This window comes from Peromyscus maniculatus, chromosome 9 (genome assembly GCF_049852395.1).
Source record: "Peromyscus maniculatus bairdii isolate BWxNUB_F1_BW_parent chromosome 9, HU_Pman_BW_mat_3.1, whole genome shotgun sequence".
In the NCBI taxonomy this organism is placed as follows: Eukaryota; Metazoa; Chordata; class Mammalia; order Rodentia; family Cricetidae; genus Peromyscus; species Peromyscus maniculatus.
The window spans coordinates 49,336,952-49,354,584 of NC_134860.1; the positions used below are offsets into that span (position 1 = coordinate 49,336,952).

At 41.8% G+C, this 17,633-nt stretch overlaps 1 protein-coding gene across 1 annotated transcript in view; it reads right to left on the reverse strand.

Annotated features, from left to right (window-relative positions):
* Positions 1–33: 33 nt before the first annotated feature.
* Supt16h (SPT16 homolog, facilitates chromatin remodeling subunit) overlaps positions 34–17,633 on the reverse strand; it is a 37,460-nt gene continuing 19,860 nt past the window's right edge. The window contains exons 9-26 of the mRNA XM_006993401.4: positions 17,343–17,416; positions 17,102–17,214; positions 16,014–16,079; positions 15,810–15,905; positions 15,446–15,561; positions 15,197–15,350; positions 14,164–14,291; positions 12,998–13,133; positions 12,784–12,910; positions 12,453–12,571; positions 11,392–11,517; positions 10,972–11,084; positions 10,343–10,418; positions 9,429–9,598; positions 4,152–4,281; positions 3,072–3,201; positions 2,493–2,570; positions 34–1,425 (exon numbers count right to left, since the gene is read on the reverse strand). Of these exons, the coding sequence (XP_006993463.1) occupies positions 1,280–1,425; positions 2,493–2,570; positions 3,072–3,201; positions 4,152–4,281; positions 9,429–9,598; positions 10,343–10,418; positions 10,972–11,084; positions 11,392–11,517; positions 12,453–12,571; positions 12,784–12,910; positions 12,998–13,133; positions 14,164–14,291; positions 15,197–15,350; positions 15,446–15,561; positions 15,810–15,905; positions 16,014–16,079; positions 17,102–17,214; positions 17,343–17,416 (2,098 nt within the window). The 3' untranslated portion in view covers positions 34–1,279. The remainder of the gene's footprint in view (positions 1,426–2,492; positions 2,571–3,071; positions 3,202–4,151; positions 4,282–9,428; positions 9,599–10,342; positions 10,419–10,971; positions 11,085–11,391; positions 11,518–12,452; positions 12,572–12,783; positions 12,911–12,997; positions 13,134–14,163; positions 14,292–15,196; positions 15,351–15,445; positions 15,562–15,809; positions 15,906–16,013; positions 16,080–17,101; positions 17,215–17,342; positions 17,417–17,633) is intronic.

Sequence of the window (17,633 nt, forward strand, 5' to 3'; positions counted from 1 at the left end):
AGGAACTGCAAAGAAATGGCCATAAAAGACAAATTTACAAAAAACAAAACAAAAAAATCCCAGTTTATTTATCTTTTAGTTCTTCCAAAATTCAAAATATCAAGTCCTACTGCTAAGGAGAGAAAACAAACAAACATAAAATCTGAGAAGCCCCTTCTCTTAGTCACAGTAGAGGAGGCGAAGTGGGACAGGTGGATGCAGAGCCTGCAGGGAGGGCAGCAAGAGAATGTCCCCAGTACTTCAGCTGGTCATCAGAAGTGACCAACACAGGGTGCCGCAGAGAAAGTAAAGGCAGGAGCAGCAGAGTCCAGCCTTGTGGGCGTGCCTCCTTCCAGCTTCTCTTCTTGTCAAGACACGTCAGGCCAACATGCCTTACTCTCTTTCAGATCTGTGTAGAGTCCTGTGAGCCTCCCTCTAGATTTCACCTGCAGAGTACACGGCATGGCCATTCTTCCTTAGATGTCTCAGAAGAGACAGTGGTGACTCTGCCTTCTAGCACTGTACCACAAGTGGACTTGAAAGGAGAAAAACCCAGCCATGGAGTGAGTGCCAGTGCTTACGTCTTCCGAGGCAGCAGAAACGCCCCAAATGTGCACGAGGCAAGAAACCAGGGACTTAAGTCAAGCCGTCAGCCACTCTGCCTTTAGCTCAGCCGTGTGTGCCACGGTCACTAGCAAAGGCCAAGAGCCTTTCTCGAGAACTTCAGATCTGGAGCTTAAGGGACGGAAGGAGGACTGAACCTGTGGGGCCAGAACCATGCTTCAGCTAAGTATGGTGGCTCGGGGCTGGAGTCCCACCCAGCACTTGGGAGGCAGAGCCAGAGGATTACAAGTCTGAGGCCAGCCTGGTTTACTGAGACTTCAAGGTTAGTCATGGCTACATAGCGAGACTGTCTCAAAAAGCCATAAAAAATAAAAATGCAAAGGAAAAAGAACCATAGTAGAAATAGTTAGTGGTCAGCTTATACCACTGTCTTGGTAATTCAGCTTTGAAACAGCAAAGATAGGTTGTCAGAAGAAAACAAACGGTATCAAGAGTGGGAGGAGCCTCCTGCCCTTCCACATCGCCTCCCTTGCCAGCCATCTGAACGGGGCCACTGGCACGTGTCCTGGTGGGCCTGGAATTCCCCGAGTAGCTTGGTCCACACAAATGGCCCCTAAACCCATAAACACATACGGCAAAAACGTCAACAAAATCAAAAGGAGAAACAGTTTCTAAGTCATGTCGGATTTTTAGGAGTTGTCTGCAGAGAGAATGGAGCATAGGACCAAGGTTCATATTACTTTCTCTTTTTCTTGGGGGGTGCAGAGCTGTGTCTGGAACCACGGTTTGAGCCACGGCCTGAACTATGTACAGATGCCTTCCTCTTCCGGCTCATACTTCGACTCTGTTCTTCTTCTTCCTCATAACGGCTTTCACGGTCCGCTAAGCAGAAGGCAGAGTGATTCGTTAGCTTAACATACCTACTATTAATGGATAGCATGAGCCAGTATGTCAATTTGAGTGTTAATCTTCATTTAGTCAGTTACTAGTTATGTGACCTAGACAAGTGCTCAATCTTTCCTCCCAAAGAGTTTATTTACAAGGAGAATTAAAAGGCTACCTCTGCCCAAAGCACTTACCACAATGTCAGGGGTACAGCAGCTAACACATTCATTTTAATTATTATTATTATTATTATTATTATTATTATTATTATTATTTTTTGGTTTTTCAAGACAGGGTTTCTCTGTGTAGCTTTGAGCCTTTCCTGGAACTCGCTTTGGAGACCAGGCTGGCCCCGAACTCATGGAGATCCGCCTGCCTCTGCCTCCCGAGTGCTGGGATTAAAGGCGTGCGCCACCACTGCCCGGCTCATTTTAATTTTTAATAATTTCTATTTGGGCTTGGCTTCAGAGTAGTAATACCAACTATACAATATTCCTAACTGTAACGTTCTGACTATGGGGAATCACACTTCTGTGCACACTGAAAAGATGGAAGGGATGGAATCAAGTCCACCTGGAGCCTATGGACACATTCTAGATCTTACCTCTCCCTCTGGTCACATTCTACCCTTGGCTTAGATTTTGTTTCATATATATTTATGTATTTTGTGTGTCTGTGTGTTTGGGGGAGCACACAGGGCGGAGGTTGAAATTGGCTGTCTTCCTCAACCGCTCTCCATCTTATGAGACAGGGTCTGGGACTGAACTTGAGAGTCCACTAATGGGGTAGGCGGGTCAGTCCTTAGCCCCCAAGGATCCTAAATCTTTGCCACCCAGCACTGGGATCACAGGCGCACACTGCTGGGTCCGGTTTTATGTAGAGGCTCTAGGAGCCCAAACTCAAGTTCTTCACTTGAGTGGCAATCATCACTTTCCCGGCTGAGGCACCACCCCAACCTCCACCCAAACAATTCTATAGAGTTCTTTTCCAGTTCTCACTGGCTCCCCACATCAACACCTCAAGACAAAGAATAAATCACCCCAAACAACAAATCTTAAAATAACCTTTTCGAGCTTCTTCTTCTAGCTCATCCCAGTCCTTCCCACTTTCTTCTTCACTGCCCAGAGATTCCTTGGAATAGTCTGGAAAAATATTGATTGCACATTAATCATGTAGAAATACAACATTTCAAGACAGGGTTTCTCCGTGTAGTTTTGGTGCCTGTTCTGGCTCTCATTCTGTAGACCAGGCTGGCCTTGAACTCAGAGATCCGCCTGCCTCTGCCTCCCAAGTGCTGAGATTAAAGTCGTGAGCCTGGGGTGTTTTCTCCTTTAAAATGTTATTTTCCATGTGTGCAGGTGCATGGACAGAGGAGGGTGTTTAAAGCCCTCTTCTTTATCTTATTTCCTTCCAACAGGGCCTCTCGGTGAGCCTGAAGCTCCTGTTTGTTTTCTGCTAGGCTGGTGGCCTACAAGTCCCCATGGTTCTCTTGTCCGTGTCCCCCCAATCATTCCCTGGTGCTATCACAAGGGAGTTGGTGGCTGGCTTCCTATGGACATGCAGGGACCCGAGCTCAGGACCTGTACAGCAAGTGCTGTCACACACACTGAGCCATTTCTCTAGTCCATCAGACACTCTCTAACCTGATTCTTCTGCTTCTGATGAGTAATCTTCATCACTGTCCTCTTCTTCCTCTTCATAGTCATCCTCAGAAGGATTAAAAGTCTCATCCTCAATCTCAGACTCAGAGTCTCCTTCCTCAGCATCACTTCCCTGGTGAAGTACAGAGAGAATAAGACCCATTTACTACTTTATCATATTTGCCTTATTAACAAATTAATTGAATGTACTTAGTACACTAGCATTTCATATATAAAAACTTAAGTCAAATGACCAAGAGAGATAAAGGACTTGTCTTAAAATTATTCATTAAGGTACACTTATTAGACTGGGAAACAGCCAATTCATCTGTGGAAATTAATGACAGAACACACTTTCTATTAATGCACTATGCCAAGGAGGGCTCTATTCAAAACAAGTTTTTAATTAAAAAAATTTTTTGAGACAGGGTCTCACTGTGTAGTCCTCATCTGGCACTCGCTATATAGACTAGGCTGGTCTTGAACTCACAGAGACCTACCTGCTTACCTCTGCCTTCTGAGTGCAGAAATTAAAGGTGTGCATCACCACACCTGGTGACTATTTATTTATTTTTTAAAGATTCATTTCTTTATATTTTCCGTGTATAGGAATTTGGCTTGCATGTATGGCTATAAACTGGGTGTGGCAGTGCTGTGGCTTCGAATCTCCTGGAACTGGAGTTAGATGTCATGGACTGCCTGCCATGTGGTTGCTAGAAATTTAACTTGGGTCCTCTGGAGGAGCAGGCAGTGCTGCTCTTAACTTCTCTTCAGCCTCGGGAGGACTATTTTTTAAAATACTTTTTATTTTATTTTAATCCCATCTCCTCCAAACACTAGGAACTCTGTGAGGAATAATTTTATAAATTCAAAGAAATGTGGGCAATGACTACCAATACCTAGTGAATTTATCATTTACCTGTGAAACTGTCCTAAAGAAACATTAATCCCGAGTTATGACTTTAGCTTCTCTCTGCTGGTCAGGTCCTTTATGTGCTACTTCTCAATGTCATTCTCTTGTACCTAACTGACCCCAGGCAACACCGCATACAAAATAAAACAGGAAACCCCACACTCACGCACCTCACCCTCAGGTTCCAGGAAAGACCAGCCACCTTGTTCGAAGAAGCCCTCAGGGTCATCAACAATGGTCTTCATGATTTTAGTCCAGTTGAGGGACTGTACTCCTTCTGTGTACTTTAGGTCACAGGAACTAAAACGACATTACAAAATCAGAATCAAACTGTATTTTCCGACAATGTCAACTGTCATTAGGACTACTAGCTTTCACTGGGCATGCCTCAAATGGCTAGTATTTGAATTCCCAGAGCACTGACCCTCATGGCAGAAAAGCATTCCAACCCATACAAGCTTTGTTCCTCAAAACAATTCTGAGTTATTCCTTTCCCCCAGTGATTCTGTTTCTCACCTGTCTTTGTATGACTCACCCAGGCTTCCCTAACCCTTGCTGATGCCACCTTAACTTCATTCATTCACCCGTAATGAAGAACAAGGGTAGTTTCCCCTGGCCCTTCCCCACAACATTCCTGTTTTCCTGTGTGTTTTCATTTGACAAAGGCACTCTCTGAAGATGGGCATATCTTTCTAAGTATGTAAAATGTTTTCAATTTATAAGGTGCTCTCATGACTTTGTACTAACTCGTGTTGTGGACTGTTACGTTAGAGTGATGACTGAGAGGAGAAAAGCAGGCCTAGAGAGATGGTCCAGCGGTTACAAACTCTTGCAGAGGACCCGTGTTCAGTTCTCATCATCCACTTGGTGGCTCACAACCGCCTACAATTCCAGCTCCAGGGGATCTTTAAACTCCATGCCTACCAGGTACACATGGAGTGCATATACATTCATGAAAGTAAAGCATTATATTCATAAAATTAATCTTAAGGGGTTGGAGAGGTGGCTCAGTGGTTAAGAGCACTGACTGCTCTTTCTGAGGTCCTGAGTTCAATTCCCACATGGTGGCTCACAACTCCATGTTCTAGGAGACCTGACACCCTCACACAGATATACATGAAGGCAAAACACCGATGCACATAAAGTAGAAATTTAAAAAAATAAAATAAATCTTAAAAAGGATATAGAAAAAGTGACTACAGTGAGGATAAAAATAAATGTCTGTCTGATACCTACTAACAGAATCTGCTTTAAGCAATGTTAGCTACACTAAAATTTCTACTTTCTAAATCTTAATAATTAACCTAGGTCCTCTGCAAGAGCTCATAAATTTAATAATTTCTAAATTTTCTAAAATAAAATTCTAAATTTTCTAAAATTTCTATTCTAAACACTATGGAACTCTGTGAGGAATAATTTTATAAATTCAATTATATAAATTTTTTTTTTTTGTTTTTTTTTGAGACAGGGTTTCTCTGTGTAGCTTTGGTGCCTGTTCTGGATCTCGCTCTGTAGACCAGGCTGGCCTCGAACTCACAGAGATCCACTTGCCTCTGCCTCCTGAGTGCTGGTATTAAAGGCATGCACCATCACCCGGCTTATAAATTTTAATTTATATAAATTTAATTTTTAAAAAATTAATTAGCCAATTTAATTAATTAACCTGGGTCCTCTGCAAGAGCTCATATCTGCTAAACCATCTCTCCAGACTCTCTTTTTCTTTTAGTAGTAAGATAAGCATGGAGTACAGTCCTTTCCATATGGAACAACTAGAAAGTCACAGGGAAGAACAGTTTCTAGACAATGGAAGAAAGCAGCAAGAGCGAAGTCCAGTTCTTTGGGAGATGAACACAAACAAGGTTTTGTCTCAGATCTGCTTCAGTTCTAACTGGGGAAACTCAAGGCAGAATACAGGAAATCAAGCAACACTAGATCGCTTTCATACTCAATACCACCATGTTGCCTCCACCCCAACATTCTTTCTCTGTTGTCCTCTGCTGGCCAAGAGCTGGGAATGGCTCATGTCATTGACTGCATGACTTCAGCCTCCCTGACCCCCCCCCCCCCCAAATTCCCTTTGCTAGATACACTGCCCTCTTGTTCTGTGAACACAGTACGAGTCACTAGTGTCACTGAGATGGTTTTTCATCTTTCCATTCACAATAAGGTAGTGGGTGGGGAGGGAATCAAATCCAACCAAGGAGCAGTAATAGAAAAGCAGGTGACATCACTCCTCCCCAAATCATCAACCCTTATGGTCTGTAGTGAGTGGATTAGATGAAATTTCAGAAAAAGAACTCAGAAGGCAAAGACCACTTAAACTAAACAAATTCCAAAAGAACACTATTGCTGAAAGAAATAAGAGAATATAAGCTATGAAAATATAAGCCATGGGGCAAGAGAGATGGCTCAGAGGTTAAGAGCACTGGCTGCTCTTCCAGAGGTCCTGAGTTCAATTCCCAGCACCCACATGGCAGCTCACAATTGTCTGTAACTCCTGTTCCAGGGGAATCTAACACCTTCCCACCAATGCACAGAAAATAAAGTTAAATTAAAAAAAAGATAATATAAGCTATGAAAGAGGAAGTCCATACAGAGAGACACTGAAGAAAACCAAACTGAAATCGGATACCAGAAGGAATCCTTCAAACTGAAGAAAAAAACAAAACAAAACAAAAAACCAAAAACACATCCTTGAAGTCACAGATAAGAAACACACTACGATAATATTAAGTGAGATAGGAATAAGAAAACACCAAACAGTATAAAATCAATTAAGCCGGACAGTGGTGGCACTCATATTTAATCCCAGCGCTAGAGAGGCAGAGGAAGGGGTGTATCTGTGAGTCTGAGGCCAGCCTGGTCAATAGAGTGAGTTCCAGGACAGCCAGGGCCATACATAGAAACCATGTCTCAAAATGAAAAAACAGAAACAAAACAAAATTCCAAACCCAAACCAATACCCCCATCCACATGTCAAAGCCTTGGAATAAACCCAAGGGTGTAAAAGACCTCTATAACACAAGATCTTCCATGCTAATGGATTGGAAAAACTAATAGTGTGAAAATGGCTACCTTACCAAAAGCAATCTATAGACTCAATATAATCCCAATCAAAATTCCAACGCATTCTTCACAAAAATGTAAAACAAACAATCGAATGGAAAAAAAAATCCTTAAAATTGGAAGCACATGTGAACTCAGATAACCAAAGCAATCTTAAGCAGGAAAGTAAAGTGTACATACTATCATTCTTGATTTCAAGTTGTATTACAGCCACAGTAACAATAGCATTGTACTTACACAAAACAGACCACAGATCGAAGGAACAGAACAGAAGATCTAGACATAGTAATAGTCACATGATTTTTGACAAAGATGACAAAAATACACATCAGAGAAGTTAGCCTCATTAGTTAACAAAAAGGTATTATAATAAGAATATTCACTTGTAGAAGAATGGAACTAGATCCTTATCTCACACTTGCACCCCCAACAACAACAACAACTAACAAATGGGCTGGGCAGTGGATCTCTGGGAGTTCGGGGCCACCTTGGTCTACAGAGTGAGTTCCAGATAGCTAGGAGAAACCCTGTATTGAAAAACAAACAAAAGACAAATAGGACTTCATAAAATTAAAAAGCTATACAGCAAAAGTTAATTGAGTGAAGACAGCCTACAGAATGGGAGGAAAATCTTTGCCAATTATCTGACAGAGGATTAATGTCTAGAATAAAGACAAAGGTTGTTTTTTAGAAGCAATGGGTGCTTAAAAAACATATATAACTCCAGTTCCAAGGGATAAGATGCCATCTTCTGGTCTCCGTGGGCACCAGGCATGCAAGTAATGCACAGACATACATGTAGGCAAAACATCTATACATAAAAATGAAAAAACACTAAGAACTCAAAACCTAACAAGAAATCAAAACAAACCAACAATACATAGGTTAATGAACAGACAGGACCTGGGGATGTAGCTCAGTTGGCAAAGTGCTGCCTAGCATGCAGAGCCTAGGTCTGATCTCTAAACCGCATAAACTGTGTGGGGCACACAACCAGCAATCCTAGCACTCAGGAGGTCGGGGCAGGATAGAAGAAGTTCAAGGTTATCCTTAGTGGTACATACTGAGTTGAGGTCAGCCTTGCTTTCATGAGACTCTGTCTTAAGAGAAGAACAACAAAAGCCGGGCGGTGGTGGCACACGTCTTTAATCCCAGCACTCAAGGAAGAACAAGGAGGCAGAGGAAGGTGGATCTTTGTGAGTTCAAGGCCAGCCTGGTCTACAGAGCGAGATCCAGGAAAGGCAAAAAGCTACAGAGAGAAAAGAAACCCTGTCTCGAAACCCCTCCCACCAAAAAAAAAAGAGAAGAACAAAATCTCAGTGAAAAGATTCATCAGGTAAGGGCACCTGCTAACCTGATGACCTGAGTTTCATCCCTTGAACCACATGGTAGAAGAAAGAACCGACTCCACATGTGGGTTGTGGCATGATGCTGCATGCCCCAGCCAACAAATAAATAAATGTAGAACATTTGGGGCCGGAGGGATGGTTCAGAGGTTAAAAGTGCTTACTGCTCTTGTAGAGGACCCTGGTTCAGTTTCCAACATCTACTTCTCTTCTGGCTTCCATGGGTTCTTGCACACATATAGTACAGATCCATACACACAGGCACACAGATTCATAAAAGAAATATAATTGTTAATGAAAATATGAAAAAATGTTAAGCTTCACTGGCCATCAGAGAAACAAAGATCAAAACTACGATTATTTCATCTTACTTTAGTCAGAATATAAGTTACCAAGAAAAAAACAAATGACAGTAGTCAAGAGAATCCTTATACACTTATTCAATCTCTGTGGTCATCAATATGAAGCTTTCTCAAAAGACTAGAAATCCAATCCACCTTTGCACTCCAAGCCAGTATGTCACAGAGGTATTTGCATATCAGTGTTTACTGCAGTCCTGTTCACAGAAGCTAAGCTATGGAACCAACCCAGGTGCGTAAGAACGGATAAGGACCTGACAGACATAAATGTCAATGCAACTGTAGGCAGCATATAAGAGAACTGAGCCAGTCTCAGAAAGTAAGTATTGTTATGTTTTCTCTCAATTGGGGTTCCTAGATTTATAGTCACATAATTTCGTACAAGTATAGATTAAATCAGAGTAGAAGTCAACTGTTTAGGTGAATGAAGAGAAGAGAGGGTGTATACTGTATCACCTAATACACACACACACACACACACACACACACACACACCCCAGAGACAAGATTCTCATGTATTACTTGGGCTGGACTCCCAATTTCTGGGCTCAGGTGGACTCCCAATTTCTTCTGTCTCAAGCACCCAAGTAGCTGGAACTACAGGCACACACCATGGTGTAACAGACAGCATTTTATAACACAGGGCAAATGGGAAGTGGCCAGCAGGTTTACTTACTTCAGCCACTCCTTGATGGGGTCTAGAGAGGCGACAGGAATGGCATTGATCATTGTGACTTTCTTGCTGTAATCCTTGTAGACAATCACCATATCAAAATTCTTCAGGTGAAACTGGACCCTCTCAAAATGGATCAGCTCTACTTCATCCAATGTCACCACAAAAGGTGGCTGTCAAAATAGGAGTTGCATCATTATAATGTAAACTTCCCTCCAAGCATTTTTCAAATGATTTCAGAATCTAAATTACCACACAAAGGAAAACTGTTTTATTTATTTATTTTTCTCGAGACAGGGTTTCTCTGTGCTTTGCACCTTTCCTGGATCCTCCTCTGTAGACCATGCTGGCCTTGAACTCAGAGATCCACCTGCCTCTGCCTCCCTGCTGGGATTAAAGGCTTGCTCCACCACCTCCCAGCTTGTTTTTAAAGATAAAAGCACATACTAAGAACTTTTAGTGCTTCTCTCAAGGAGAATAAATTCAGGGAATCCTCAAAGAAACTTTTTAAATACTACAGACGCTTTAGAAGAATCATTTGCTTAATAAATTTTAAATTTGAGCTAGGCATCACAAGATGAAAATCAGAATAATTAGGATCAAAAGGAATCCCTCTCCTCACTCTCCCACCCGATTTGGTTTTTGAGACAGGTTTCTTCATGTAGCCCTGGCTGTCCTGGAACTCACAGACATTTGCCTGCCTCTGCGTGCGCCACCACCCCTGGATCCTTCCCCTTTCTAACAATTCTGTTACTAAGAGTAAGCAAGAAGGATGTGGGTGTTACTCAGCAGTACAGCATGTCCTCAGCAAGTAGCAGACTGTGGGTTTAATCTCTGAACAGTGGGGAAGGAAGAAAAGTGAAAAGGAAAGGACCAGAAAATCAAAAGCAACAATGAAGGGATGCAAGAATACTCACCCACTCTGTAGCATTTACCAGTGCACTGCTAGTGGGCTGAAGGAGACAGGTACTCCTGTAGGGAGCCCCGTTAAACCTGAAGGAAAGAAAACAAACAGTCCACTTACTACACCAGAGACTGCTGTTGGCATAAAACAAGCATCTTCCCCTGGCCAAATGGCTCCCAAGGAAATCACTCATGTAAACCCTTAAGATTTTAAAAATGAGCGCACGTCTTTAATCCTAGCACTCAGGAGGCAGAGGCAGGCGGATCTCTGTGAGTTGGAGGCCAGCCTGGGCTACCAAGTGAGTTCCAGGACAGGCTCCAAAGCTACACAGAGAAACCCTGTCTCAAAAAACAAAAACAAAAAAAAAGATTTAAAAAATATGTTATCTACTTTAAAAAAAAAAATTGTACATGTGTGCTCGAATGTGGATATGTGCCCAGAGGTCAGAGGTACCAGGTCCTCCTGGAACCATCTCTCTAGTCCCAAATCCTTACAATCTTTGAGTTGTTATCCCAATGATTATCAGTTATAGGAAGAAAGAATATATGTGATGTTAAATTATTAAAGAATCAATAACCCTTTCCCTAAAACCTAGACCCATGAGCTTTCAGGATAAGACAAGAGGAAGAGGAAGTGTATTACCCCAGGTCCCTAAACGGTACTTCAAACTCCAGCTCCTCCTTTGTTAGAGCCTCTACTTTTTCAATGAAATTCTTAAAGGCTGTTTTCAGTTTGTGTCTCATTTCTCGTTCCATCTGTGGAGGAAAAGAGTATTTTTCACAGTCATCACATGACTTGTTAACAGTATTTCCCCTTAAAAAGCTCAAAATTCTTTTGTAGTTTTAATTTTCCTTACTCTGACACTTGATCGTGTTTAAGCCTCAAACCATAAACTATAGAGCTGACTGTCTGGCCTATGCTTAGTTCATAAGTCATTACACTGAATCACCAGAACAGATACTGAAGTTATTTGGTACCTACTTAGGAGCATAAAATACATCTCTCAGCTCATACTTAACCCCACTCTACTATTCTGTAAATATGATTCTGAATTCCTCAGACCTGCTCAGCATAGAGGTCATCTCGGTCATGCATGTGTTGATGTTTCCCCAAATCCGTAGTGATCTCTCCAACTTCTGTGTAGAACTGTACATCTGTGTGTCGTTTTTTCCCAAACATAATGGCATTCTAATGATAAACCACAGAGAACAGGAAAATTAGAAGACTTAGGCCACCCAATCTACAAAAAGACAAGATGCTTTAAGAAACAAAACACAGCCGGGCGGTGGTGGCGCACGCCTTTAATCCCAGCACTCGGGAGGCAGAGCCAGGCGGATCTCTGCGAGTTTGAGGCCAGCCTGGGCTACCAAGTGAGTCCCAGGAAAGGCGCAAAGCTACACAGAGAAACCCTGTCTCGAAAAACAAAAAAAAAAAAACAAAAAAAAAAAAAAAAAAAAGAAACAAAACACAGAAACAAAACCCTAATCAAAGTCACTGGGCCACTGTACTTTATAAACATATTATTAAAGCCCCCCATCCCCCTTTTGATTTGAGACACTGTTTCTTTGTGTAATAGCCCTGGCTGTCTGGATCTCACTTTGTAGACCAGGCTGGCCTTGAACTCAGAGATCTGCCTGCCTCTGCCTCCTGAGTGCTGAGATTACAGGCATGTTCACTCCTGCTGGTTATTAAAACCTCTTTAATGATCATGATTTTATGTAATAAAAGAATATTAAGCCGGGCGGTGGTGGCGCATGCCTTTAATCCCAGCACTCGGGAGGCAGAGGCAGGTGGATCTCTGTGAGTTCCAGGAAAGGTTCAAAGCTACACAGAAACCCTGTCTCAAAAAAAACAAAAGAAGGATTGGAGATATGGCTCAGAGGTTAAGAGCACTGGCTGCTCTTCCAGAGGTCCTGAGTTCAATTCCCATCAACCACATGGTGGCTCACAACCATCTACAGTGGGATCTAATGTCCTTTTCTGGCATAAGGTTATACAAGCAGATAGAGCACTCATATATACATAAAATAAATAAAAAACTTAAAAAAACAAAACAAAACCAAAAGAATATTAAGCTTTTGCTGAGAGCTTTAATCACAGCTAGCTTAGGTAGAAGAGTGTACCTTGAGGTGAAAGTGCAAGACAATAATCATCTCCCCGTCACAGGGCTGGAACAAAGCGTGCTTAATATTATTGTACAGAATATCCACTTTGTCTCCTCGAACAGACGTGAAGCGGAAACCTGGGACAAAGAACGAGGTCACCACGTGTCAAGTAGTATCTTAGGTTAGGTCAAAGACAGGGAACTTAGTTGAAAAGGTCAGAGGAAGCACCACACATCAAGTTCCCATTCATCCAGGCTGTCTTGTAATGTGGGTTCCTCCCAGCACTTCTCTGGCATCCTGTATTCTCTGAAGCTATAGTCCTGGCACAGGAGAGGTCATTCATACATACCATTGACGTGAGCCTCCAGGGAGCCTTGCATTCTCTTTTGAGCAATGTTTGGACGAATGTACAGATCTTTCAGTTTTGGGTTACTCCGGTTTAGGTTGATCACCAGTGAATCTTGTTTCACAATTCCCTAAGTGTTACAGAACACTGTGAGTGTGTATGCATCCTCACATGGACTCCCAAACACCTGCATGCAGGTGCTTGTGTTCAGGCTCACCTCTTTTTCTTTCTCTTCAGCTTCTCGGGTCTTGTAACGTTTTTGTACTTCTTTTATAATTCGAAACGCATTCTGAAGATTTAAGGCTGGTACAGTCTGTTCTCCAGGTGCTTTCATATTTGAAGCTCGGTATGTACTACAGAAGGACCATTTTTTTAGATATTAGGATAGGCAACCTGAACCCATCACTATAATCTGTAAGTGGTTAATCTTTCTATTGTGTGTACATGCTGATGTGTGTGCTTGTGTGGAAGCCAGAGGTCAACGCTGAATGTCTTTCTTAACCTCTCTCTACCTTTTTGAGAGGCTCTTTCAGAGATCCCTATAGATGGGCTGGTTAGCAAGATCAGGGGTCCCCCTTGTCTTTACCTGGAACTACAGACTCAAGCTGCTGCACCTGTTCTTTTGGTGTTTAGTACCTGGGTCCTGGGAGAGCTGAACTTAGGTCCTTAGGCTTGCATGACAACCACTCTACCAACTCTCTCCCTAAGACAATCTTTAAAGACAATTTCATATAGCCCAAGCTGGCTTTGACCTTGTTATGTTCAAAGGCTGGCCTTGAACTCCTGATCCTCCAGCTGCACCTCCCTGCTCCCAACATGCCCAGATGGCTTAATGTTTTTTTATTAACAAACAAACAAACAAAAAAACTACCACTAAATATGAGAATAGCTGGAAATCAGGAAAAAAAAAAGTCTTTAAAATGGAAAATATCAACAGCTAATGCACTGGAGAAGGGAAATCACACTGATATTTTTTCAAATTTGACATAGTATCTCCTAATATTCCATCCCACTCCACGAAGGAACAGAAAACAGATTTAATGTAGCACACTTTCTTTCTTCTTCCTCTTTCATTGGTTTTTTTTTGAGGCAGGTCCTCTTGAATGTGGGTTTCAAGCTGTACTGGAGCACCATAGTTGGCCCACACATATTTTTTACCCGAGGATTCACTGCAAAATGTGTACCGTGAATATAAAATTGCTTATGAGGATTCTAAACTAGGATCCATACTTAAACTATTACAAAGTTATCATGTAAACCTAAACAAGTACCACCAGGCCTTGCAGTGGCTTCTTAAAGGAGGAAAGATGCAGCAAACAATGAACACCTGAGATCACTGCTCCACTGGCAAGGGTTGGGGACAGCTGTTTGCTGGGGACTCACATTTCCTTGACAAAAGTGGCTTCAGGGTTAGGAAAGATGTTGCCCTCATTCCTGCCCAGAGCACTGCCTGGACAATAGAAGTTGATTCGCAAGTAAGTGTAATCTCCTTCCACAGACATACTTATGTTCTGTTCAAAGAAAGAGAGAAAAGTTAGGTTTGTTGCCAGACTATAGAGAGGTTAAATTGACATTAGCAGAGAAGAGTGTAAGGGGCTGAGAATGAAGCACAGTGGCAGAGCATTTATCTAAAGTGTACATGGTCCTGGTTCAATTCCTAGCTGCAGAAGAAAAAGTCTGAATTTTGCTGCTCTTTTGAGTCAAACCTATGAAATGGAACCAAAATTGAGATAGGAACATTAAGCAGTGTTTTTCACATGATTAAGTGACTGCCTCTCAAAAATAAATAAAATAGGTGAGTAAATAAATAACCTAATTATAAACGTATCTTATAACAGGGATACATTTTAATGTTAAACAATGGTTACAAATCAAAGAAACACACAAATCCTAGGGGCTACAGGAGATGCTCAGGTGGTAAATGCTTGCTGCACAAACACGATGACCCAGGTTTGGATCCCCAGCACCCACATAAAATCCAAGTGTGGTATGGACAGCTATAATCCTAGGGCTAAGGGCAGGCAGAGACAGGTGGGTTTCCAGAGCTTGGTGGCCAGCTACTTCAGCCAATCATCCAGCTTAGAGCTCAATGAAAGACCCTGTCTCAAAACATAAGGTAGAGAGAGCTATGCAGTTAAGACACTTGACACTGACCTATGGCACATGCACCTATATGCCCCCACAAAAACATACACATATACAACACAAATTAATAAAAGCAAGTAACTGGCAAACTATCTTTCTAGACTAATTTAATTTCCTACAAAGTGAAAACTGGAAAGGAAAAAGAACAGGAGATAAAGGAGAGGCAGAAAACAGCCCATTGAAGTGTAGGATGAAGTTCAGAACGGGAGGAGAGCAGAAATTAGTAAATACATACAACTGGAATCTTAGAAACTTGACAGGTGACTGGTACCTTGATTGTGGCAATATGGAAGGGTGTGGCAATGCCAAATACGGGCATTATCACAGTCTCATATTTTTTATCAATGTAGATCTTCATTTCCCGAATATGTGGTTCCTTAGGCATCAGAGATGGGTTTTTGTAGGACACATTAGATTTGCGAGCTCTGGAGTGGCATTTAAAAAAAAAAAAAAAGGTAACTGAGCAATCTCTACAGTCACAGATCTCTAGACAACAGTCTCACTCAGTGTGGATTCCTACTTCTGAATCTGCTGTTCCCCTTTCTGCTCCGTCAGCCTCCTCTTGGCTTCCTCGTTGAGCTGGGCTGCCAGTTCCTTCTGATGTGCTCTCCGCTTCTCTTCTGCGGTCATTTCATTCTAGCAAAGTGAGAATCAAGTCACAGGACACGTGGAGCACTTGACAGGACACCACTGTTTTGTCAGTCTCCTGACACCTCTGTGGTTAGCATTATTATTATTATTATTATTATTATTATTATTATTATTATTATTATTATTCCCTAGCAGGAATGAAACTGGTACTTCTCTGCCTCAGCCTCTTGAGTGTTGGGATTACAGATTAATTAGCATGGGAAGGCCCATCTGGTTTCCAGCAGTCAACTTACCCGGGTTCTTTCTGTCAGTAACGCTGCCCTAGAGCCTCTTCCCAAAAGGTCCTCTGCCTCATCTTTCTCTTCCTCCTCCTCTTCATCATCCTCATTCTGTGGGAATAAAGTATAACACCGTTTACTGTTTTTTTAAAAAACCAAAGTTGCTTAACTTTCCCACTGTACTCAGATTCCTGTAACAAGCACTTAGAGCTTTCTCACCTTTAGGAAAATCCCCACATTCTTTACTTTCTTTTTTACAGAAGTAAGAACAGTGGCTGGGCCATCCTAGAACAAAAGGAGAATTTAGACCTTCAACTTGAAGCGAACACTTGCTTTTAGCTTACCATGTATCTGGGCAATATCATGAACTTTCCAGATTCTAAATTGCTTAAAAAAAATTGTTTTTACTCTCCCAGTTTCTCTTTAGAACATACAATTTGAGCAATGGTTTACTTGAAATCTGGCTTTACTAGCTCTGTAGCATTTGTGTTTTCTTTTTTTAAGCCTCTTTATTTGTATATGGGAATAATAAAACTGCCTTCTTTATACAGATATTATAAAGATCAAAAGATGTGATCATACACATAGGTTCTTAGCTTCTAGTACAAACAATGGAACAAACTATCATCACTTATAACCAATTCTGGACTGGAGAGATGGCTCAGTGGCTAAGAGTGCATATTGTTATTACATAGGAAAGACCTCAACTCAGTTCTCAGCACACATGTGGGGCAACCCACAACTGTCTGCAACTCCAGCTTCAGGGGTTCAAAGGCCTCTGGCCTCCATAGGCACTCATATACATACACACACTTGGAGATGGCTAGCCACGGGAAGAGAACACTTACTAATGAGGAACCCACAAAAAAGCTGGGTGTGATCATACATAGCTGTAACCCCAGCTCTGAGTGAGATAGGAGGATTCCAGGGAATTTTTGTTACTAAGCCTCACCACCAAAACTTGAGTTCTAGATTCAGGGAGAAACACTGCCCCAAAGGAATACATAGGGAATGGTGAGGATACCCAATGCTCCTTTCTGGTCTCTGTGGGTCCATTTGTACACACATATATGCAAACATTCCAAGTCACATACACACATACAAATGAACGTGAAATAATAGAATTAGTTCCTGATTTAAAGTACTCATGGCCTGGCCAGAGAGAGTCTTTATTCCTAACCGTTCTATCTAGTCTAGGTAATGGACTTCACTAGTTAGCAACCATTAATAAAGACCACAAGCACCAGAGTCCATAACAGACTTCAAAGATTAGTTCACCAACACTGAAAGTTTAAGAGGTAGCACACCTCATCTACAAGCACGGTGTCACCAATGAACAGGGCATAGGTTTTCTCTTCTGGTTTTTTCCCATCTTTGTTGGTCAGGTCTGAAAATCCCAGGTTGATGCTGAAAACCATTCCTAAAATAATAAAATAGCAACCAGTTAGTAGCTACAGAAGGGTGCAAAAAAGAAAGATTTATACAGAAAAGGAATGACAGGGCATCACTCAAAAAATTATTTTCTTATAGCATGCATATGAAAATTACCTTTCTTTAGCTTATACTGATTTTTACTATTGATTACTAGAGAGCCTTCACGGAATTCAATTCCCATCCCAAATCTGAAAACAAAGAAAGAGAAATACAAGCAGCAGGTTAAAACATCAGTAATAGAGCCAAACTGTGATTACAACTTTCAGATAAAGCAGGCCAACATAGGGAAGTGATTTGCCCTTCATGATCTATCAAAAAGAAGTGTGTGTGTGTGAGTCATGGCTCATGGTCCAAACAGGAAGCTGAGGTAGGAACATCAATCACCATGGTTTCAAGGTTAGTCTG